Source organism: Stomoxys calcitrans, chromosome 1 (assembly GCF_963082655.1).
Source record: "Stomoxys calcitrans chromosome 1, idStoCalc2.1, whole genome shotgun sequence".
NCBI classification, from domain to species: domain Eukaryota; kingdom Metazoa; phylum Arthropoda; class Insecta; order Diptera; family Muscidae; genus Stomoxys; species Stomoxys calcitrans.
The window spans coordinates 28,695,871-28,721,571 of record NC_081552.1 but is presented as its reverse complement, the minus strand read 5'-3'; the positions used below and the strand labels follow the sequence as shown (position 1 = coordinate 28,721,571).

General features: G+C 41.8%; 1 protein-coding gene across 5 annotated transcripts in view; it reads right to left on the bottom strand.

The window, feature by feature from the left end:
• The window catches only part of LOC106091398 (adenylate cyclase type 2), a 499,738-nt gene that overhangs the window by 110,873 nt on the left and 363,164 nt on the right, over nt 1-25,701 (bottom strand). For all 5 annotated transcript variants that reach the window (XM_059360972.1, XM_059360973.1, XM_059360971.1 and 2 more), the window contains one exon: nt 19,562-19,684. In XM_059360972.1, the coding sequence (XP_059216955.1) occupies nt 19,562-19,684 (123 nt within the window). The remainder of the gene's footprint in view (nt 1-19,561; nt 19,685-25,701) is intronic.

Sequence of the window (25,701 nt, the reverse complement as noted above, 5' to 3'; positions counted from 1 at the left end):
ACAGCCTAGCGTTCAAAGATGACCTTTATTTTGATATAGCTCTCTTTATAGCGATCTCCCGATAAGATGTCTTGAGTTCATAAATGTCTATGGTATTTTTTCCCCGATTTCAATGAACAACCCAAGGCGGACTCAAAAGGTGATTTCATTTGTTTCATTTTCATAAAATCATATGGTCTAATCAGAGATTTTGCCATCAAGCTGTTTTACTGAACCGACATTGTCCTCAACACAACCAAAGAAACTTGCGCTCGTGTGTGTGTACATATGCCCGTAATATGAGAAAACGAGAACGTGCAAAAAAATTGAGTGGTTTTACTGTGAATGTAAACAAAGAACTGTCATCTTAATAATGTTCAACTGACTGGCTGTTTTCAGCTGTTTACGTGAGACAACCTTTTAAAAATGCGCCTTGTGTGGACAACCGTTCAATGCGCTACTGCCCAGAAATGCGCTTTACTACCCATTTTCCCCGTTACAGTGATTTGTATGGACCCCTGAATATCTGGACCAGGTCTGACCATATTTACATGCCCCTTTTTCGGATTGAAGGCTTTTACCGCACAAAAACCTTAACACTTGTACCAGTTACAGTCAATATAAGAACTTAGAGGTTTTTCCTGTAATATTAAATAGTGAGACCCCTTGTAATAGAATGTTACCCCTCGACATCCATGGTTCTAAACTCTAAGCGAAGACACAGAAACGACAAGAGTTGAAATAATTTTATGTTGAAAAAACCTACCAAATTTTGAGATCAGCCTACGAACCTACCAAGAGAATAAGAACCAATCAATTTTGGTAGGAATCTACCAAAAACGGCAAGACGATACATGGTTGAGATATAGACCAAACAGAAGATGTTCGACAGTGAAACAAAACACGAAAAGTGTGTGAGATGTTTTAACTTATGTTGCCCAAAAGCTAATAGCTAAAAAATCACCCTTTATTAACCAGCTTTTGTCATAATACGGTGAAAATATACCATTTATGAACCCTTTCAACTTTATTTTAATATAGCCTGATGTCCAACTCAACCGCAGCGCAGAGGTTAGCATGTCCGCCTAAGACGCTGAACGACTGGGTTCGAATCCTGGCGAGACCATCATAAAACAAGTAAAAGCGTGCTAAGTTCGGCCGGGCCGAATCTTATGTACCCTCCACCATGGGTCGCATTTGTCGAGTTCTTTTCCCGGCATCTCTTCTTGGGCAAAAAAGGATAAAAGAAAAGATTTGCTCTGCTATTAGAGCGATATCAAGATATGGACCGGTTTGGACCACAATTAAATCATATGTTGGAGACCTGTGTAAAATGTCAGCCAATTCGAATAAGAATTGCGCCCTTTGGGGCTCAAGACGTAAAATAGAGAGATCGATTAATATGGAAGCTGTATCAGGCTATAGACCGATTCAGACCATAATAAACACGTATGTTGATGGTCAAGAGACGATCCGTCGTACAAAAATTCAGGCAAATCGGATAATAATTGCGACCTCTAGAGGCTCAAGAAGTCAAGATCCCAGATCGGTTTATATGGCAGCTTTAGCAGGTCATGAATCGATTTAAACTTTATTTGACACAGTTGTTGAAAGTTAAAATAAATCGGATAGGAATTGCGCCCTCTGATGCTCAAGAAGTCAAGTCCCCAGATCTGTATATATGACAGCTATATCAGGTTATGTACCGATTTGAACCATACTTAGCACAGTTGTTGGATATCAGAACAAAACACGTCGTACAAAGTTTCATTCAAATCGGATAAGAATTGCGCACTCCAGAGGCTCAAGAAGTCAAGTCCCCAGATCTGTTTATACGACAGCTATATCAGGTTATGAACCGATTTGAACCATACTTAGCACAGTTGTTGGATATCAGAACAAAACATGTCGTGCAAAATTTCATTCAAATCGGATAAGAATTGCGCACTCCAGAGGCTCAAGATGTCAAGGCCCAAGATTGGTTTATATGACAGCTATATCAAGTAATGAACCGATTTGAACCATACTTGGTACAGTTGTTGGGTATCATAATTAAACACGTCGTGCAAAATTTCATTCTGATCGGATAAGAATTGCGCACGCTAGAGGCTCAAGAAGTCAAGACCCAAGATCGGTTTATATGGCAGCTATATCAGGTTATGGACCGATTTAAACCATACTTGGCACAGTTGTTGGATATCAAAATAAAACACGTCGTGCACACGTCCCAATGGGATAAAAATTGCGCACTCTAGAGGCCCAAGAAGTCAAGACCCAAGATCGGTTTATATGGCAGATATATCAAAACATGGACCGATATAGCCCATTTACAATACCAACCGACCTACACTAATAAGAAGTATTTGTGCAAAATTTCAAGCGGCTAGCTATACTTTTTCGGAAGTTAGCGTGCTTTCGACAGACGGACGGACAGACGGACGGACAGACGGACGGACATGGCTAGATCGACATAAAATGTCGCGACGATCAAGAATATATATACTTTATGGGGTCTCAGACGAATATTTCGAGTAGTTACAAACAGAATGACGGAATTAGTATACCCCCATCTTATGGTGGAGGGTATAAAAATTTGTTCCTTGGTGGTTATACCCTCCTAATGCTGGCGGAGGTACTATGCCATGTAAAAACTTCTCCCCAAAGAGGTGTCGCACTGCGGCACGCCGTTCGGACTCGGCTGTAAAAAGGAGACCTCTTATCATTGATCTTAAAATTAGAATCGGACAGCGCTCATTGATATGTGATAAGTGTGCCCCTATTTCTTAATGGAATATTCATGGGCAAATTTTCATTTGCATTTTGATCTCCACCTTACTCAGGAAGGTGACAAAAGGGTTTAACATCACTCATTGTTCCAAATTCATCGGTTAAAAAATGCCCCTTTCAGGGTCTAAGAATTTAAATCGAGAGATGGGTATATGTATGTGGCAGCTATCTTCAAATATAGACCGATTTGAACCATATAAGGCACGGATATCGAAGAGCTTAACAGGGCTCACTGTGCCAATCTTCATTAAAATCGGGGAATTAATGCGCCTTTTATAGGCTCAAGATATAAAATCGGGAGATGAGTCAATATGGCAGATATATCCAAATCTGGAGATATGGAAATCTGTGCCGTATTGAAAACGAATGTTGAAGAGCTTAACAGAGCCCACTTTGTCAAATTCAGCGAAATCAAATAATAAACGTGCTTCTATGGTCCCAAGACCTGAAATCGGGAGATCGGTATATATGGCAGATATATTCAAATCTGGTTCGATCTGGGCCGTATTGAACTGGCATGTCGAGCGGCCTAACACAACTCGCTGTGCCAAATTGCAGCGAAATCGAATGATTAATCCTATTATGGGCCCAAGACCTTAAATTGAAAGATCGGTGTATATGGCAGTGATATCGAAATATAGACCGATCTTAACCATATTCCGTACGAATGTCGATGGACCTAACGCAACTGGTCAGCAAAATCGGCTTATAAATTCACTTTTTATGGGGCAAAGGCCCTAAATCGGTAGATCGGTCTATATGGCAGCTATATCCAAATCTGGACCTATCAATGCCAAATCACACAAGGATGGTTCAATGAGTGATTTCCGATTCAGGTTTAAATTCAATGAAAACGGACCTTTTTTATAGCCGAGTCCGAACGGCGTCCCGCAGTTCGACACCTCTTTGGGGAAATTTTTTAAATGACAATGCAACATTAAGAGGGGATGACCACCGCTTTGTCCGATGTTCTCGCCAGGATTCAAACACGTTCAGCGTCATAGACAACAGTGGCACGAATTCGATATCCGCATTCAGGGCGAAGTGTCCCCACCCTAAAAATATATTAGAGAGTTAAAGAAGGCGCAGCCGAGCGTGCTCGGTTCGGCTAGTATCTCTATATTTGAAGTCTATAGAGTGATTTCAACAGACATACGGACATGGCTAGATCGTCTCAGATTTTTACTTCTTTGTGATATAAGCTTTTGGGGATTGTGAATGGGCCTTTTACGTTCAGTTTTGTATATAACTCGCATAAAAATGTTCCTTCGACATGTGTAGTATGTGGTGTTTTTTCATGACTTTCAACATTCTTGGTAAGTATGGTCCAAGTCGGTCTATAATCTGATAAAGCTCGCATATAAACAAATCTGCCGATTTGAGATCTTGAGTCCTTGGAAGGCGTTATTGTTGTCAGAATTGGCTGAAATTTTGCACAGAGTGTTTCATTATCACAAACATTCGTGATAAGTATGGTTCAACTCACTCTATAACCTGGTATCTCTTTCGATTTATAGCTTGGATCCCTGGAAGCCGCAAATAATTTCCGAATTTGAACATAGTTTTTTTTGTAATAGGGCTTCCATCATTTGTGGTAAGTTTGGTCTAACTCGGTCTAACATATAACCCAATCTCCCGATTTAACATCTTGAGCCGCTGGAATTGTTATCTGATTTGGCTGAAATTTTGCTCGTTATATTCTATTATGACTCCCAACATCCGTGGTAGGTATGGTCCAAAATGGTTCATTGATATAGCTCCCATATGGTACAAGGGAGCTTGAGTTTGGTGGCGAACGTGTTGGCAGGGGCCATGGTGAGCAGCTTTATGGAGAATTGTCTGGTAAGAGGACAAAGTTCGTTTGGTGAAATGGGGAGTTGAGGAAACTGACGCGGAATACCGGCAGGCGTGGCACGGGATAGGTGTGAGCCCCACACAGGCCGGAACATTGAGGTCCGATCTGTGTGGTGGTCATTGTTGTCACGAGAAGCTTATCTGCGAGCTACTGGGCTCGTCCACAGGTTTTGGATAGTGGAATGCTCCATACGGAGCAACGGAAGTCGCTGACAATCAGCGATATCGAGCGGAGAGTCTCAGAGAGAGGCCGGGCGGCCCCGGCTCTTGCACACTTGTTACTGAGTGCCTATGATGCTCGATATGAATAGGTTAATTATTGGTACCTTTAAATAACCAATGGCCACTGTGTTCCCGCGGCGATCGGGCCTTTGGACCGGAACGATCTTGCTCACCTACAGAAGCTTGACGAGGATCGCTACCTCCACATGAAAATGTGGGTTCAACAACAAAAATAACGGGGAGGGTATACAACAAAGCCAGTTGTACCAGCCAAGCACGAATTGAGACCTCTGCCAGAAGTGCCTAAACCGGTACAAGGGCGAGGTGAGATAAGCTAAGAGGGCTTCATGGGCTGGCATTTGTGAGTCGATGGAGGTGGTAAACGAGTCCTATAGGATGCGGAAAGTCTTATTTAAGGACCCGAAGACCCTCAGAAATGTTCTGAGACATGACAGAACTGCGGCGAAGTTTAGTTTTGAAACTATCGAATTTCTGACTACAACGCAATTTTCGGGGATCTCGCATGTCGCCAGTGGACCGGTGACTTCCGACGTTACGGATGTCCATCAGATACAAGGCAGTGATGAAGCGGCTGTCGGTTGTTGAGGGGATGATAACGGATGGCAGGATAATCCGGGTGGAATAAGCCCTACACAGACTGAACTGGTTGCCCAAAAAGTAATTGCGGATTTTTTTTAAAGAAAGTAAATGCATTTTTAATAAAACTTAGAATGAACTTTAATCAAATATACTTTTTTTTATACGGATGGCAGGATAATCCGGGTGGAATAAGCCCTACACAGACTAAACTGGATGGCATGGTTGCCCAGAAAGTAATTGCGGATTTTTTAAAAGAAAGTAAATGCATTTTTAATAAAACTTAGAATGAACTTGAATCAAATATACTTTTTTACACTTTTTTTTCTAAAGCAAGCTAAAATTAACAGCTGATAACTGACAGAAGAAAGAGTGCAATACAGAGTCACAAGCTGTGAAAAAATTTGTCAATGCCGACTATATAAAAAATCCGCAATTACTTTTTGGGCAACCCAATATATCGCTTGCCATGATGCAGAAGGTACGACCGTATGTCATGCGGCTTCAGGAAAGGATTTTAGGGCTTATGTTTTGTTTGGCTTTGTCTCTACTGCGTTGCGGGAGACTAGAGTCGTTGTCATTATCAAGGTTTAAAAGCCAAGCCACTCCCTGCCCAAGGACTTAGGTACAATCAGTCTTTCATCTTGAAGATAATTGAGAGACCGTTGGTAAGCGGCTATTAGCATGCCTTCACCAAGGGTTGGTCAGTTGATAGTGCGCTGGGGACATTGGAGTTCACTTTGGTAGCCATTTTGGATAAAGAAGTGTCTTTTAATAACGTAGAATTGGGGTCCATTCGTCGTTCTCTGGTTGAGATGTGGGTCCCCCTCTTCTGGTAAACTGGATTGATGTTATGCTGACGGGCAAAATAATCAATGCATTACCGGCTGAAGGTTCGGGGAGGAGGAATATGAGCAGAGAGATACCGCGGGAAGGGGTTTATCCACTCTCTTGTGGCTTTTAATTATCAATGGGATTCTGAGGCCCTTCGAACAGAAATGAATGAAGTTGGTTTCCTATGCTGATGACGTCATCATATTGGCATTTGCTTTCTCTCTACTGTCAGTCTTCAGATAACTAATGGGATGGACATAAAACCCAGAATGAAAGAGCTGGTGTTGTTAACAGGAAGAGAAATAATGGCAAGGCCTTGGTGTAGTAGAGCTTCAGCTCTCTTGAGAGGCTAGGTAGCCAAGGTAAGGTTGAAAACGCTCCATGCCACTACTGGCTTAGGCGTATGTCGTAACCCAGTAATTGGCTTGTTGTGCGCTCTAAATACTATAGAGTAACTTCGAAAAAGAAAATATAATTCGGGAATTCCATGCTGCTAACAAAATCCCTAATTGTTTTCCATACCACGCCGCTAAATTGGTTCATATTTGTCCCACCTAAGTGCCGATGCCCGTTTGCCGCGAAAGCCGGGCAATGACATATGAAATGCTCCAATGTCTCACCATCTTCCCCGCATGTCCTACACATGTTATTACTTGCCGCACCAATTTTGCATAAGTGAGCTCGGTAATTATCTGGCCGTTATTCCTGACCGGAAATTGAACTGAAGAGAAACGTTGAGGAGAGAGTCAAATGGGGTCTGAATGCACTCTACTTATGTCGCAACTCGATAGATAGGAGTTGGGGACTTACACTGCTTTGGTTCGGTCGACCCTCACCTATGGGTGACTCCTTTGGCAACGAACCTTTGAGAGGGTGGGTCTATGCGGTGTAATTGAGAAGGTATAAGGTATTGCGGGGGTGCTGATATTGGGCGATACACACATGATCTGAGACTTTTGCATTTGTACGTGGAGTGCGCGGCGTTGAGGAGTTAGGCAGGCACCGGGGCAGGGGATTTTGTTGAATTTCTAGGAAATAGGAAGTCTCATGGTCTTCTAGACGGGAGCAGTGTCTTTCAGGATGAGGTTTTTGCCATCATTGGGGCCCTTGTATGGAGCGTCGGCCCTCTCAGACTGTCACAATATCTGTGGATAGTCAGGCGGCTCTGAAGGACCTGGTTGCGGGTCATGTGAAGTCGAGGCTTGTCGGGAGATGCAAGCAGCGTCTCCGACCAGCAGACCATCAAGGGGCGGCGGGAAACCAAGTGGCTGACGAGCTGGCCAGATTTGGATAGAGGATGGACACTGTGAGTGCGACTCCGAAAGTGAGCTGCCTGTTAGCGATGATGGATGCCTACTACGGTGAATGCATAGGCATAGTCTAGCACTGCGGGGTTACCAAGGCCCTGACATCGCGATTGGCTCGGAACGATGAAGATTTCTGCAGATTCTTTGAGTATGAGGAGCAGTTGGAGACGGCCGAGCATCTGCTATGCCAATGCTCCGCGTGGAGAAGGCGTATTTTTATGGGTGAACACCTCTTCTCTTGACAGAGCTTTCTGCAGTCATTCGACGCCCGAGTCATTCTGGACTACAGTAAGGGCCTGGTATGGCTGAGGGGGCGGCCTCTAGTCGGTGACACGTTCTTCGGTCTCTAAGCCGCTTTTTCGTTTACCCTTCTCTTTTTAGAATATATCCTCCACCAAATAATTTTCCAAACACAATAAAATATTCTCTCAAGGGACAATTTCAATGAAATATTCTCCAGAGACAAAATTTGGCTCTGTCCCAGCCCCTGGAAGTTGTAATTGTTGTAAAATTTGGCTTACAAGTAGTGTTCTCTTATGATTTCCAAGATATACGGCTAAGACCTAAAGATTAAATGTGAGACAGCCACTGCGGCTATGAGACTTAAGGCTACAGATTATAGAAGCAGGTTATAGCATTGCGGTATAATCGAGGCGACGATAGGAAACCAGGAAGGAATGGAAGATGGTTCCGATCGGATACCTGAGACGACGCTTGTGGTCTACTTTGAGAACCCAGGAACTGAGATCTGTTTAGACTGTCTGACCATAATACGGTCTTGCAGGCGGAGATCCGGCCCATCACAGAATGCGTGAGGTGGTGTTGTGTTAACGCGAGGACGTAGAGCTTGAATATATTTACGGACAGTAAACTGGCCATAAGGGAAAAAACAGCGAAATGGTCGCTAGGGCGAAGAAAATCCTATTGGGAAATCCAGATTATGAGAAGACGAAGCTACTCGTATTGCTGAAAGGAAGTTAGAAGGAGGTCAGTATAGCTTTCGGTATCATAACAGGACACATAGGACTACGAGCTCACTTATGCAATGCGTAAGTATATCATAACAGGATACTTAGGACCACGAGCTCACTTATGCAATACGTATAAGTGAGGCAAGTGATAGCATGTGTAGGGTATGTGGGGTAGATGATGAGACCTTGTAGGATTTGCCATGTCATTGCTCGGCTTTCGCGGCTAACAGACATCGGTACTAAGGTGGGGACACAATAAAAGACATGATCCAACTTAGGGGCGTGGAATGGGAAGCAATTAGGGATTTTGTAAGTAGCACAGAATTCCAGAATTCCTATTGTTTTGTCGTTTTACCTGCGCATTCGTCGCCTACGCCCTTAACTCAGACTGCGTCGACGGCAGGTCTCTAGCCTTCACTGCCAAATCGTCAACTCTTTCATTCCTCCTTCCTTAGTAATAAAAATGCCATCCTCTCTTCTTACACTTCAAGACTGTTCGTGACCTTGCCGTCCCGGTTGTTATCGTTCGCCGATAACGGAACTCTGCTTTCCATCTGAGCTTCTGGCAGCAGTGCATCGCACTCGGCCTCAAGTTTCGTCTCTGGTATCCGATCAGAAAACTTTATTCGCGCAAATTTTTAGTAAAATCCATGGTGGTGGGTTCCCAAGAAGATATAGACCATCTGAAAGTTTAGTCAATCAACTCGATCTACTTTGGGCTGACAATCAACCTGCTCACATAAATTGTGTGACCAATTTGACCTTGAAATACTTTCGTGTTCGCCCCTTACCAAAGACATTAACTGCGCCTTTTTAAGAGGCATACAAATATGAAAATGAATGGAGAGAAAATGACATGATAATTATCCCATCGTCAATGACTTTTGCTTTTGATTACTTCCTTGTCGACATTGACCTTTGCGTTTTTGAATATAAAAACGAGATTCGCTGCTTTCACAGTACACACTTACAAGGACATAGAACACGATATACACAGCTATACTCAAAGAAAATTTTATAAAAATTTTTTTTGTAGACTTAAAACATATAAAGGTTAGTGTTTCTCACTTTCAAATAATTTTAAATTAAATTGTTACCAAAAGTTAAATTTTTCAGAATTAAATATTTAACTAAATTTGGTTGATTATTGTAGACAATTTGGCAAAAACCTGGTTTTTGAAAAACTTCCTCAATTTTAATGTTTATCAGTTTTTTTTTATTCAAATATCCTTGAAAATGTTTTTAAAAATTGAAACTAAAAAAAAAATCATTTTTCTTTTATGCATAATTTTTAAGGAAAAAAACACTTTTCTCTCCATTATTTATAGCCTCCATCAAAGAATGGGGGAATACTAATTTCATCATTCCGTTTGTAACACCCCGAAAAATTCATCTAATGACATTTTAAGTCGATCTAGCCATGGCCATTCATCCGTCTTTCTGTCTAAAGCACGCCTACTTTCGAAGGAGTAAAGCTTAGCGCTTGAAATTTCGCACAAATACTTCTTATTAGTGTAGGTCGGTTGGGAATGTAAATGGGCCACATCGATCCATGTCTTAATATAGCTCCCACATAAACCGATTTCGGTTCTTGATTTCTAGAGGGCGCAATTATTATCCGAATTGGCTGAAATTTTGCATTAAGTGTTTGGTTTGGTTTTGGTTTGGTTTTTCGGTTCACAAACGGATATAGGACCAATAAAAGCCGATCTATTTCTTGAGCCTCTAGATGAAGCAATTCTTATCCGATTTGGATGAAATTGTGGGCAACGACTTATTGTATGACCGTTAACATACATGTTCAGGGTGGCCTGAGTCAGTCCATAACATGATACAGCTCCCATATAAACAGATCTCATAATTTTATTTCTTGAGCCACTATAGGGTGCAATTCTTATCCGATTTAGGTGAAATTTTGGACAATGAATTCCACGTTCGTCTCCAAAAGCCAAATCAAGTATGGCCCGGTTTATAACTTGGTATAGCTGAAATAGCTTGTCAATTTTTATCCATTATCCTTCGCTTGTCTATAAAGGGAATATCGGCCAAAGTACTTGACAAATACAAACCATGGTGGAGGGTTTATAAAATTCGGCCCGGCCGAATGGAGGAGAAAAATAGACATTTTGAGCTGAGACTGTGCACAGATTCTTTTTTTTTGTCCATAAGTAGGTTAAGTTCGAAGATGGGCTATATCGGAGTATATCTTGACTATATCGGTGTATATCTTGAGATAGAACAAGTAAAAAGGAGTTAAGTTCGGCCGGGCCGAACTTTGGATACCCACCACCTCGGGTATATATGTAAACCACCCTTCATCAAAATTCGCTGAAAATTTCGTACCTTATGTCCCATATCAGTTATATCCAAATATGTTCCGTTTTGGACCAAATACTAATAAGTACACTAGCTATATCTAAAAATAAACCGATCTCAACTATATACGACACGGATGTCGAAAAGCCTAACATAAGTCACTGTGTCAAATTTCAGTGAAATCGGATTATAAATGCGCCTTTTATGGGGCCAAGACTTTAAATCGAGATATCGGTCTACATGGCAGCTATATCCAAATCTGGACCGATTTGGGCCAAGTTGCATAAACATGTCGAAGAGCCTAACACAAAGCACTGTCCCAAATTTCGGCGAAATCGGAAAATAAATGTCTCTTTTATGGGCCTAAAACCTTGAATCGAGCGATCGGTCTATATGGCAGATATATTCAAATCTTAACCAATTTGAGCAAAATTGAAGATGAACGTCGAAGAGCCTAACCAAACTCACTGTCTCAAATTTCAGCGACATCGGACAATAAATGCGTCTCTTATGGCCCCAAAACCTAAAACCTAGATATCGGTCTATATGGCAGCTATATCCAAATCTGAACCGATCTGTGCGATATTGCAGAAGTATGTCAAGGGGCTTAACTTAACTCACTGTCCCAAATTTCGGCGACATCGGACAATAAATGAGCATTTTATGGGCCCAAAACCATAAATCAAGAAATCGGTCTATATGGCAGCTATATCCAAATCTGAACCGATCTGAACCAAATTAAAGAAATATGTTGAAGGGCCTAACACAACTCACTGTCCCAAATTTCATCAAAATCGGACAATAAATGTGGCTTTTATGGGCCTAAGACCCTAAATCGGAGGATCGGTCTATATGGCAGCTATATCCAAATCTAAACCGATCTGAACCAAATTGAAGAAATATGTCGAAGGGCCTAACACAACTCACTATCCCAAATTTCAGCAAAATCGGACAATAAATGTGGCTTTTATAGGCCTAAGACCCTAAATCGGAGGATCGGTCTATATGACAGCTATATCTAAATCTGGACCGATCTGAGCCAAATTAACGGAGAATGTCGACGGGCCTAGCACAACTCACTGTCCCAAATTTCAGCAAAATCGGATAATAAATGTGGCTTTTATGGGCCTAAGACCCTAAATCGGCGGATCGGTCTATATGGGGGCTATATCAAGATATAGTCCGATATAGTCTATCTTCGAACTTAACCTGCTTATGGACAAAAAAAGAATCTGTGCAAAATTTCAGCTCAATATCTCAATTTTTAAAGACTGTAGCGTGATTTCAACAGACAGACGGACGGACATTTCTAGATCGTCTTAGATTTCTACGCTGATCAAGAATATATCTACTTTATAGGGTCGCAAATGGATATTTCGATGTGTTGCAAACGGAATGAGTATAAAAAGACCAATATTTTGTGCCGAATTATGTCCAAATCGGACCATATTTCGACATAGTTGCTATGGGGGCATAAGTTATGCATTATTCACCGGTTTATGACGAAAGGTGGTTTACATATATACCCGAGGTGATGGGTATCCAAAGTTCGTCCCGGCCGAACTTAACGCCTTTTACTTGTTCACTTAAATATTTACAGTTTTGTCTGTCCTATTCACCTTGCCCTTGTCAGTGCATATCGTTATCTGAGTCCTAGGTAAAAACGAAAAACATAAGCAAGGCAACAAAATATTGATTATTTTCCAACTTGTGACAAACATGAACTTGCAACACAATTTCCTTACATATCTAGTGCCTCCAACTGTACGTCTGTCTGTCAGTTCGTTTGTCTGAATATCTACCTGTGTCTCAGGTGAACTGATGGGGGTTGGAAGGGGAAAAAAAGTAAGGAGAGGCTAAAGTGGGGTTGAGCCGACTATATAATACCCTACACCAACCCTACACTTACAAATTCGGGCAATAGATATATGAGAGCTTTATTTGAACCGACTTCTTTTTAAGAACAGATTGATTAATACATATACATGGGAGCTATATCCAAATCTGAACCGATTTTGATGAAATTTTGCATATATATTTAAATGAGTAACAAAACAATGCGTGCCAAATTTTGTGCATATCGGTTGACAATTGTCGTTACTACGGTAATTTTGGTGCAAATCGGGCGATACATATAAATGAGGGCTATATCTGAATCTGAACCGATTTTTACCAAAATCAATTGCGTTCGTCTTTGGGCCAAAAAATTAAAATGTGCAAAATTTCGTTATGATTGGAAAACAGATATGACCTTGATAACAAGAATACATGGACTCACAGACAGACGGATGGACAGACGGGCGGACAGACGGACGGATGGACGGACAGACAGACGGACATGGCTAAATCGTTTCAGAAAGTGTTTCTGAGTCAATCGGTACGCTTATCAATGGATCTAGTTCTTCTCCTTCTTATCGTTGCAAACACGTACACATACTTAATATACCCTGTAGCACAATGGTGATGCAGGGCATAAATACAGTCACTTTAAAATTCAAGCTGCCTCATACGAAAGCGTTGTCAATGAAAAATTTTACTCAAGCATTGATATGAAGCGTACATGGAGGACTTCGCGGAAGAGCAGACCCTTTTGTGTATTACTTGTGTTGTGTGCATGGCGATAAGTAAACACCATCATCCAGCCAGCCAACCATTCAACCAACATTCCCATATTGTGGCAATGTCACTTGTTTTTGTTCAAAATTTTATGTTTTTTAATGACTTTTGCCACAAAACCATTGGTGTTTCGTTCATAAAAGAAAAATTAAAAAAAAAAAAAAAAAAAAAAATATGAAAAGCTCACAACAGTGAATAACTCAAGTCCCTTATTTATCCAAAGGACATGAAGCCTCATTGTATCTCTTGTATGTATATGTTTAGTTGAATGAATTCAAACTAATGCTTAGCTATGCCAATGGAATTATTTACTTGAGTTATTGTATTTGGGCGCGCGGCTCTTGAGCATTATGAAGGACTTCAATTAAAAATGTTGACATTTGACGATGTATGATAGCAAAAACGGCAGAGAGAGTGATTTGAAAAATCTAATCTAGTTTGTTTCAATTCTAAATTTAGGTTGAAAATGTAGAAAAATAATGAAAACAAGTAAAAGGGCGTTAAGTTCGGCCGGGCCGAACTTTGGAATTCCATCACCTTGGGTATATATGTAAACCACTTTTCGTCATAATTCGGTGAAAAGTGCATAATTCATGCCCCCATAGCAGCTTTAACGAAATATGGTCCAATTTAGACCAAATTTGTCATGGACATTGAGTGGTCTATGAGTACAAGTCATTGTTTAGTTGTGTAGGACAAAATATTGGTCTTTTTGGTAGCTATATCCAAATATAGACCGATCTGAATCATATAGAACACGGATGTCGAAAAGCCCAACAAAAGGCACTGTGTCAAATTTCCGCGAAATCGGATTATAAATGCGCCTTTAATGGGGCCAAGACTGTAAATCGACAGATCGACCTTTATTCAAATCTGGACCGATCTGAGACCTAACACATCTCATTATCCCAAATTTCAGAGAAATCGGACAATAAATGCGCCTTTTATGGCCCAAGACCCAAAATTGAGAGATTGGTGTATATGGAAGCTGTATCCAAAGCTGTCAAAGGTGGCCTAACATAACTTACTGTCTCAAATTGCGGCGAAATCGGACAATAAATGCGTCTTTCATGGGCCCAAGACCGTAAATCGAGAGATCGGTCTTTATTCAAATCTGGACCGATCTCAGTCAAATTAAAGAAGGATGTCAAAAGCCCTAACACAACTTCCCCTTTTATAGAGTCAAAACCCAAAATCGAGAGATCGGTCTATATGGCAACTATATCCAAAAGCCTAACACAACTCATTGCCCCAAATTTTGGCAAAATCGGACAATAAATGGGCCTTTTATGGGCCCAAGACCTTAAATCGAGACATCGCTCTATATAGCAGCTATATCCAAATCTGGAGCGATCGTGGCCAAATTGAAAAACGATATTGGAGGGCCCAACACAACTCTTTGTTCCAAATTTCGGCGAAATCGGACAATAAATGGGCCTTTTATGGGTCCAAGACCTTAAATCGAGAGATCGGTCTACATGGCAGCTATTGTATATCCAAATCTGGACCGATCGGGTCAACATAACTTGCTGTCCCAAATTTCGGCGACATCCAACATCAAGTGCGCCTTTTATGGGCCCAAAACCTTTAATCGAGAGATCGGTCTAATTGGCAGCTATATCTAAGTCTGGACCAATCGAGGCCAAATGGAAGAAGTATGTCGATGTCACAACACACTGTCCCGAATTTCGGCGGAACCGGATAATAAATGTGGCTTTTATAGGCCTAAGACCTTAAATCGGCGGATCGGTCTATATGGGAACTATATCAAGATATAGTCCGATATAGCCCATCGTCAAAGTTTAACTGCTTATGGATAGAAAAAAGAATGTGTGCAAAGTTTCAGCTCAATATCTCTATCTTTTTTTAAAGATTTCAACAGACTGACGGACATGGCTAGATCGTCTTAGATTTTAACGCTGATCAAGAATATGTATATATTTTATAGGGTCGGAAATGGATAGTTCGATGTGTTGCAAATGGAATGACAAAATGATCGTTCGGTGGTGGGTATTAAAATGAATATACGCCCATCCTTCGGTGGTGGTATACAAATAATTGAGAACTACAGGAACAAAGAACACATCCACTGGATACCCGTCACTCAATCTTGTAGTGAGAACGTTGCCAGGCGGATTATACGGTATACTCTTAACGGAGGAAAGTTGAATATCACACAAAACCCGTTTCGCTAACCACTGTGGAATCAAGGACATTGTGAAGAACTTGCCTTGGAAAAATTTCGGCGAAATCGGTGACAGAAATGGAGGCGTGTTCCTTTTGTACGCATATCCGCTTATGACGCTAACGCCTGGGTTCTAGAACATCATAAAAAAATATCGGCGGTGGTTACCCGCTCCTAATGGTGTCATCATTTGTGAGGTACCATGCCATGTAAAAAGTTCTCCCCAAAGAGGTGTCGTTCTGAGGCGCGCCGTTCGGACTAGGCCATACAAAAGAGGCCCCTTCTCATTGAGCTTAAACTTGAAAAAAAAACTTGCAAACCAAGAATGGCTTAAAAACATGCTCCACACTTCATTTGGGCCATTTAAGAAAGCATATCAAGGACTAAAAAAGGAGTGCATGCCTTAAAGAAAGCTTTTGTATGGGAATGGGTCAAAATTGCAATGTTATACCCTAGGAACATTAAGAGGCTAGATTGGAGTGCAAGCGACCAGCAACCCCGGTTACTAACCCTGACACTCGCAGACATTAGATTCATTCTGTTAGCCTTAGAAGAAAGTAGAAGAGAGAAAGAAGAATACAGATAGAGATTCACCATAGCGCTGTACTAGGCAGCTAAAAGTCAGAAATATTAAACCATAGCATAAAAAGTAGACCAGGCGTACCTGAAAAAAGCTGTTATCGGTAAGAGTATGAACCTGTCAGCCAGATCAGGTCTCTACAGGACTGCGGAAGGGCGAGAGCGAGGACTAAGTCTCTGGAGCGAATCCAGGCAACGAAAGAGGTGTTCACTGATTATACTGTGTCTGCTCCTCGGAATTGCGGGCATTGACATACTGTTATATTCGACCAACTGCACCTTTTATCGCCACTCCTATGGGTGACCACCGTAAATAACCTATTACGGATGCTGACTGAGGGGGGATTTGAACCTGCAGACGATGTTATAATACTTCTAAAGTGTAAGGATCCGAATCAGCTATGTAGAAGTGCCGAAAGGGTCTTCGATAAGGCAGACGACCGAACCAACCCTAGGGATCCCAATTTTAACCAAGAGAAGACTGAAATATGACTGTTCACTAGGAAGACGAAGGTGGGCCAATTTGACGCACCACGTTTCCTCAATAAAACGATTTCGATATCTAAGGTGTTTGGAGTGATTTTGGACAGGAAACTGAATGAGAAGTGTCACATTCAGGAGCGTATTGAGAAGGCTCACAGATGTTGGGCACCATGTGGATAGGCCGTAGGCACGAAATGGGTCCTGAATCCGAGGATAGCCCACTGGCTGTACAGGAACGCAGTAGGAGGTGGACTGCGATGGAGAAAAAGTGCAACGAACCGATAATACAACAGGTTCAGATAACATTGGCATAGGCGGAGCGATAGGACCATACCCACTAGGGCACTGGAGACTATTCTAGATATCCGACCCATAAACATGCAGATTTACTGTGAGGCTGCTACTCCGGGTATGCGACTTAAAGCGATGGGAGAATGGTTTGCGGTATAATCGAGGCGACGATGGGAAACCTGGAAGGAATGGAAGAGGTTTCCGATCGGATATCCGAGACGAAATTTGAAGACGAGTGCGAGGCACTGCTGCCAGTGCAACAGTCTTGGATAGCCGGAACACTGGTATTGTCATCTGGAAGTTTTTACCACGCAGATGGATCAAAGGTAGAGGATGGAGTGGGCCTGGGGTTCTACATTGAGAACCCTGGGACTGATATCTGCTTTCGACTGCTTCACCATAATACGGTCCTGCAGGCGGCGATCCGAGAGAACATGGAAAGCGTGAAATGGTGTGGTGTTAATGTCGAGTGTGAAATTCTTAGTCTAGTTTACTTTAATTGGCTATGACAGAACATTTGTTCCACTAGCCAAATGTAGAATAGAGTTCCAAGTGCCTCGATCAATCTAAAATCTCGGACAACAAATTTCAAGGTGTCTCTCACCACTTAATCTTTTCATCGGGCTTTTGGGTCTTCCCGGTTCACGTGTACCGTTCTAAAATCTCTGACAACAAGTTACAAGATGTCTCCCACCACTTCATGTTTCCATTGGGCTTTTGGTCTTCCCGGTTCACGTGTACCACCGTGTTTGCCTTCTCAGCTGGAGCTTCTTCATCCATTCTGACAACATGACATAGCCAACGCAGCCGTTGTATTTTGATACGTGTAACTATGCTATTGTCGTCGTACAGCTCATGGTTCATACCGTGCCTATATTCTCCATTAACGCAAACTGGTCCATATGGTTTAAGAATTCAAGCACTGCCTTGTCTGCTTTCACAAGTACCCATGCCTCGGAACCACAAGTAGTGGCCTTGTTTCTAAATGGCTTGCAAATTGCAAATTTTGCCCATGAACATTTCACTAAGGAACAAGGGCAAACTTCTCATATATCAATGAGTGCAGTCCGAGTGCAGTTTTAAGCTCAATGATAAGGGACCTCCTTTTTAGAGCCCAGTCCGAACGGCGTGCCGCAGTGCGACACCACTTTGAAGAGAAGTTTTACATGGCATAGTACCTCACAAATGTTGTCAGCATTAGGAGGGGAAAACCACTGCTGAAATTTTTTTCTGATGGTCTCGCCAGGATTCGAACCCAGGCGTTCAGCGTCATAGGCGGACATGCTATCGTCTGCGCTGCGGTGGCCTCCGGCTTACTTAATCAAAAGTAGGATCTGTTTGCCAGTATTATTGCCCGCTTTATTTCAAAGCTGGTGTCATTCGTTTCGTTTACGGCCGTGCCAAGTAAGATAAAGTTATTGACTATCTCAAAATTGTGGTTCCCAACTTTCTCCATTTTCTTTACCTGCTCGGTTGTACAAGGCGTTTGGGGAGTTGAAACCATCCATTTTGTCGTATCTCCATTTACTGCCCTTTTTCACTGATTCTCTTTCGATTCTTTCAGTTCCATACTATCAGCTATCCCCTTGTCTGAAAACTCGTTTGGTTCGGAGAGATTCTCTCCTATTCTTACTGAGAAACGTGTATCAGCAACCATTATCTTGCAGAGTCTTATTAATTTTGCAGGGATATGTGAACACATTTATGGCAGTAAACTGTCCATTAGGGCAACAGGACGGTAAGGTCACGAAAAGTCTTAGAGTGTTATTGTCTAACGATCCGCATCGATCGGTTGTCGGGCCATAGCGGAATAAGATTTTGAAGTGAAGGCCAGAGGACTGCCGTAAATAAACTTGGTTAACTGGAAGCCTTTAGGGTCAACGCAGTCCGAGTTAAGGGTGTGAACTATGAACGGGCATGAAACACTGTAGAACCGCCGCAAAATGGTCAATAGGACGACGAAAATCCTATGGGAGGGATCCGTATCGTGAGAAGACGAGGCTATTGCTGAAAGGAAGTAAACAGGAGGCCAGCATAGCTTTTGGTATTACAACGGGACACTAGCTCACTTATGCAAAATTGGTGCGGCAAGTGATAGTATGTGGAGGGCATGTAGGGGTGAAGATGATGAGACTTCCTCTGTCACTGACCGGCTATTGCGGCTAACAGACACCGGAACTTGGGTGGGGACATAATACCAGACTTGAACTAAATTAGGGGCGTGGTATGCAAAACAATTAGGAATTTTGTAAGTAGCACGGAATTTCGGACTTAGATTTTCTATTTCGAGGTTATTTAGAGTGCATAACAAGCCTATTACTGGCTTAGATGCATATCCATATTTGCATGGGGCGGATTAATAAACGCACCCTATTTTCAACCTAACCTAAATCCAACTGCTCGTAGTCATTGCACACCGTAGAGAAGTCTGTCTCTTCCCTTCTCTTGATGTAGCTCCCATGTACTTGACAAATGCGATCCATGGTGGAGGGTATATAAGATTCGGCCATGATTTTCCCATTATCCTCAACTCTACTTACCACTGGCAAATTTGGCGAATAGTCGGGTGAGATACATACACGGTAAGCAATGTGTATGGCCGTCATGAACAAAGCTAAGACCACAGACACTGGCCACGATATTGGCAACATTGTATGGATGCCCTAGAGAAAATGTGTGGGAGAGGAAGAGAAAAAAAAAAAACAGAGAACATAATTAATATGGAAATATGGAATGTGTGGTTTGCATGTGTGATGGATTATGTCCTAGGTTTCCAATTCTTTGTTTATTTGAAAATAATTGTTGTTGGTAGTAGTAGTGGTTATTAGTGTTGGTAGCGTGTAGTGGTTATTGGGCAACAGGGACACATTAGTTCTTGTTTATTGTTAAATTAAGAACACAAAAAAGTAGTTCGTGTCCAATTGGCGAGTCCATAAATTTTATTGATTTAATAATGGCTATTGTCTCTCAGGAAAAAAAAAACAAGTAAAAGCGTGCTAAGTTCGGCCGGGCCGAATCTTATATACCCTCCACCATGGATCGCATTTGACGAGTTCTTTTCCCGGCATCTCTTTTTAGGCAAAAACAAGATATGGTCCGGTTCGGACCACAATTAAATTATATGTTGGAGACCTGTGTAAAATTTCAGCCAATTCGTATAAGAATTGCGCCCATTGGGGCTCACGAAGTAAAATAGAGAGAACGATTTATATGGGATCTGTATCGGGTTATAGACCGATTCAGGCCATAATAAACACGTTTGTTGATGGTCATGAGAGGATCCATCGTACAAAATTTCAGGCATATCGGATAATAATTGCGACCTCTAGGGGTCAAGAAGTCAAGATCCCAGATCGGTTTATATGGCAGCTATATCAGGTAATGAACCGATTTGAACCTTATTTGACACAGTTGTTGAAAGTAAAAATAAAATACGTCATGCAAAATTTTAGCCAAATCGGATAGGAATTGCGTCCTCTAGAGACTCAAGAAGTCAAGACCCAAGCTCGGTTTATATGGTAGCTATATCAGGTTATGAACAGATTTGAATTATTCTTAGCACAGTTGTTGAAAGTAAAAATAAAACACGTCATGCAAAATTTCAGCCAAATCGGATAGGAATTGCGCCCTCTAGAACCTCAAGAAGTCAAGTGCCCAGATTTGTTTATATGACAGCTATATCAGGTTATGAACCGATTTGAACCATACTTGGCACAGTTGTTGGATATCATAACAAAACACGTCTTGCAAAAATTCATTCAATTCGGATAAGAATTGTGCCCACTAGAGGGTCAAGAAGTCAAGACCCAAGATCGGTTTATATGGTAGCTATATCAGGTTATGGACCGGTTTGAACCATACTTGGCACTGTTGTTGGATATAACAAGAAAACACGTCGTGCAAAATTTCATTTCAATCGGATAAGAATTGCGCACTCTAGAGGCTCAAGAAGTCAAGACCCAAGATCGGTTTATATGGCAGCTATATCAAAACATAGACCGATTTGAACCATACTTGGCACAGTTGTTGGATATCATAACAAAACACGTCGTGCAAAATTTCATTCTGATCGGATAAGAATTGCGCACGCTAGAGGCTCAAGAAGTCAAGACCCAAGATCGGTTTATATGGCAGCTATATCAGGTTATGGACCGATTTGAACTATACTTGGCACAGTTGTTGGATATCATAGCAAAACACGTCATGCAAAATTTCATTCCAATCGGATAAGAATTGCGCACTCTACAGGCTCAAGAAGTCAAGACCCAAGATCGGTTTATATGGCAGCTATATCAAAACATGGACCGATATGGCCCATTTACAATACCAACCGACCTACACTAATAAGAAGTATTTGTGCAAAATTTCAAGTGGCTAGCTTTACTCCTTCGGAAGTTAGCGTGCTTTCGACAGACAGACGGACGGACGGACGGACGGACGGACGGACAGACGGACGGACATGGCTAGATCGACATAAAATGTCACGACGATCAAGAATATATATACTTTATGGGGTCTCAGACGAATATTTCGAGTAGTTACAAACAGAATGACGAAATTAGTATACCCCCCATCTTATGGTGGAGGGTATAAAAAGGCGTTAAGTTCGGCCGGGCCGAACTTTGGATACCCACCACCTCGGGTATATATGTAAACCACCTTTCATCAAAATTCGGTGAAACTTTCATACCTTATGCCCCATATCTGTAATATCAAAATATATTCCGATTTGGACCAAATACTAATAAGTACAGTAGCTATATCTAAAAATTAGCCGATCTGAACCATATTCGACACGGATGTCGAAAGCCTATCATAAGTCACTGTGTCAAATTTCAGTGAAATCGGACAATAAATGCCTCTTTTATGGGCACAAAACCTTAAATCAAGAAATCGGTCTATATGGCAGCTATATCCAAATCTGGACCGATCTGAGCAAAATTGAAGAAGGACGTCGAAGACCCTAACATAACTCACTGTCTCAAATTTCAGCGACATCGGACAATAAATGCGTTTTTATGGCCCCAAAACCTAAAACCTAGACATCGATCTATATGGCAGATATATCCAAATCTGAACCGATCTGTGCGATATTGCAGAAGTGTGTTAAGGGGCTTAATTTTATTCACTGTCTCAAATTTCGGCGACATCGGACAATAAATGAGCATTTTATGGGCACAAAACCTTAAATCAAGAAATCGGTCTATATGGCAGCTATATCCAAATCTGAACCGATCGGAGCAAAATTGAAAAAGGACGTCGAAGAGCCTAACTAAACTCACTGTCTCAAGTTTCAGCGACATCGGACAATAAATGCGTCTTTTGTGGCCCCAAAACCTAAAACCTAGATATCGGTCTATATGGCAGCTATATCCAAATCTGAACCGATCTGGGCCAAATTGGCGAAGGATGTCGATGGTCCTAACACAATTCACTGTCCCGAATTTCATCAAAATCGGATAATAGATGTGGCTTTTGTGGGCCTAAGACCCTAAATTGGAGGATCGGTCTATATGGCAGCTATATCCAAATCTGAACCGATCTAAGCCAAATTAACGAAGGATATCGAAGGGCCTAACACAACTCACTGTCCCAAATCTTAGTGAAATCGGATAATAAATGTGGCTTTTATGGGTCTAAGACCCTAAATCGAAGGATCGGTCTATATGGCAGCTATATCCAAATCTGAACCGATCTAAGCCAAATTAACGAAGGATATCGAAGGGCCTAACACAACTCATTGTCCCAAATTTCAGCGAAATCGGATAATAAATGTGGCTTTTATGGGTCTAAGACCTTAAATCGGAGGATCGGTCTATATGGGGGCTATATCAAGATATAGCCCGATATAGCCCATCTTCGAACTTAACCTGCTTATGGACAAAAAAAGAATCTGTGCAAAGTTTCAGCTCAATATCTTTATTTTTAAAGACTGTGGCGTGATTTCAACAGACAGACGGACAGACGGACGGACATGTCTAGATCGTCTTAGATTTTTGCGCTGATCAAGAATATATATACTTTATGGGGTCGGAAATGGATATTTCGATGTGTTGCAAACGGAATGACAAAATGAATATACCCCCATCCTTCGGTGGTGGGTATAACAATGGAATAAAGAAATAATTGACTAATTGAAACAATTATTTTTGAACGAATAGATTTTACTAAAATGGTGATTAAATCCTTAAATACCTGGGCATTTCGAGCTGGATTGCTTAACTGCCGATTGTGGAACTTAGAAATGAAAGAGATGGTCAGAAAGATAGACTATCACAGAGTAGACTATCGCTGATTTTCTGGTACTTGAAAGAAATATTGATAATTGAAAGGTAATATTGTGGGACGGAAAACGTGATTAGATAGTAAAATGTGTGCGAGGGCAAACCAATACAGGTTAAAGTGGCAGTCTACCATCAGACTCACTACAGGAATAAAAGAAGGAAGATGCCTTCTAGTTCCTAACGTTGAACCATCCAGATCGCTTTCTCGGTTCTCAATTGTCTCTTTTTCTTTGATGTCCTCACAGCTTCTGCAAAAGTCGTTCCCGATTAGACAGTGACCTGTCTGAGATTCGTTGTCCTTCGGGCCTGGTCCTGAAAACTTAGCTTACCTGTCGCTAGAGGCATACCTACAGATTCCAATTTCCCTGGAATATGTATCGTAGTTTTTAGTCTTGCAAGCTCGTCCGCTTGGAGGCCACCGTAGCGCAGAGGTTAGCATGTCCGCCTATGACGCTGAACGCCTGGGTTCGAATCCTAGCGAGACCATCAGAAAAAATGTTCAGCGGTGGTTTTCCCCTCCTAATGCTGGCAACATTCGTGAGGTGCTATGCCATGTAAAACTTCTCCCCCAAAGAGGTGTCGCACTGGCGCACGCCGTTCGGACTCGCTATAATAAGGAGGCCCCTTATCAATGAGCTTAAACTTGAATCGGACTGCACTAATTGATATGTGAGAAGTTTGCCCTTGTTCCTTAGTGGAAAGTTCATAGGCAAAATTTGAAATTTGCAAGCTCGTCCGCTTTACAATTCCCTGGGGTATCTCAGAGGCCCGCCCGCATGTGCATTTTGAACTGTTCAGCCATCTCGTTGATAGATATGCGACAGTCGAGGGCGGTTTTTGTGTTCAGAAATACGTTATCCAGGGATTAAATGGATGTCTGAGAAGATATTTATGTCAATCGTTGTTATGACATTATATCTTAACCATTCCATCACTTTGTTAATTGCAAGGATCTCCGCTTGGAACACACTGCAGTGGTCGGGTAACCTTTTCGATATGACCAGTTCTGGATCTTTAGAGTACACCCCAAAGCCTACCTGGTGGTCTAGTTTGGAACCATCCATATAGCAGTCTATGTAACTTCTATTACCAGTTCCAATCGGTTTTATCAGGAATAGTGGTACTGTACTTTTTGTCAAAAGGCGGCTCGGGTAGGGTTTAATCCACAATGTTTGGAACATGGGGCATTGTATAAAGGGTAACATAGTGTCCATAGCCGCCACATGACAAAAGAGAAAACTCCCTTAGCCTCACGGCAGTGGTCGCAGCAATTTGTCTAGCCACAATGTCCAGAGGCATTAGATGTAGCATTAAATTCAGTGCCTCAAATGGTGTCGGTCGTCCTCAGTGAGGCTTAGATGCACAGACAAGCCATCCTTTGGATTCGGTTGAGTATTAAACATAAAGTAGACTTTTGAAGCGGGGCCGTCCACTAGACAACAACACCATATAGCATTATAGGTCTGACAACTGCAGTATATACCCAATGCATGACGCGCGGTCTAAACCCCCCCAACATTTGCCTATGGCTGTCTTGCATGTGTGTGCCTTTCTTGCCCTTTCCAAAATGCTGGATTTGAAGTTAAATTTCTTGTCCTGGTAAAACACACAGGTATTTTGCGCTTTCTGCAAATGGAACATTCTCTCCTCCCAAAGAGACAGGTGCCACTGTAGGCAACTTGTATCTCCTGCTGAAGAGAACTACTTTTGTCTTGCACGGATTTATACCTAGACCACTATCGGTAGCCCACTTCGCTGTTGCACGTAGAGCTTCCTGAAGTATATCTCTTAGAGTGCTGGGAAACTTTTTCGCAATTGAAATGTCATCAGCATACGCGAGCTCTTTTACACCTTTTTCTTCCAGAGACAATAATACATTGTAAAGGATGTATTATACAATAATCAGTGTAAAGGATGACAGACTAATAGGACGAAAATCTTTCGCCAACATGTGGTAGGGTTCTCCTTCTTTCGGAATGAAAATATCCTTTGTGTCCCTCCATTCCTCAGATATATATGACATGCTGATACCGGCAGAGTATACATCCCTAAGTCAAGGAACCAATCTATCAGCCATAGCTTGTAATTCAACCGGCGATACATCATCGGGACCTGGCGATTTAAAGGAGTCGAAAATTCTTATCGCCCAAATGATTTTTGGCTCAGACACAATTTCCTTAATAACTTCCGACAAATTCATATCAGGGCCAAGCTCTTCTGGCACCATGTTGTCCGTTGGAGAATTTTCCGGGAAATTTCTATCAAAGAGTACTTCTAGTGTTTCCTCACTTGAGATTGTCCATACATTTTCTCGAAGACAGAATCATCCTTAGCCTAAAGGCCTGAGATGTATCCTCCACGGAGCTGCAGAATTCCACCCAGGATTTGTTCTTGGC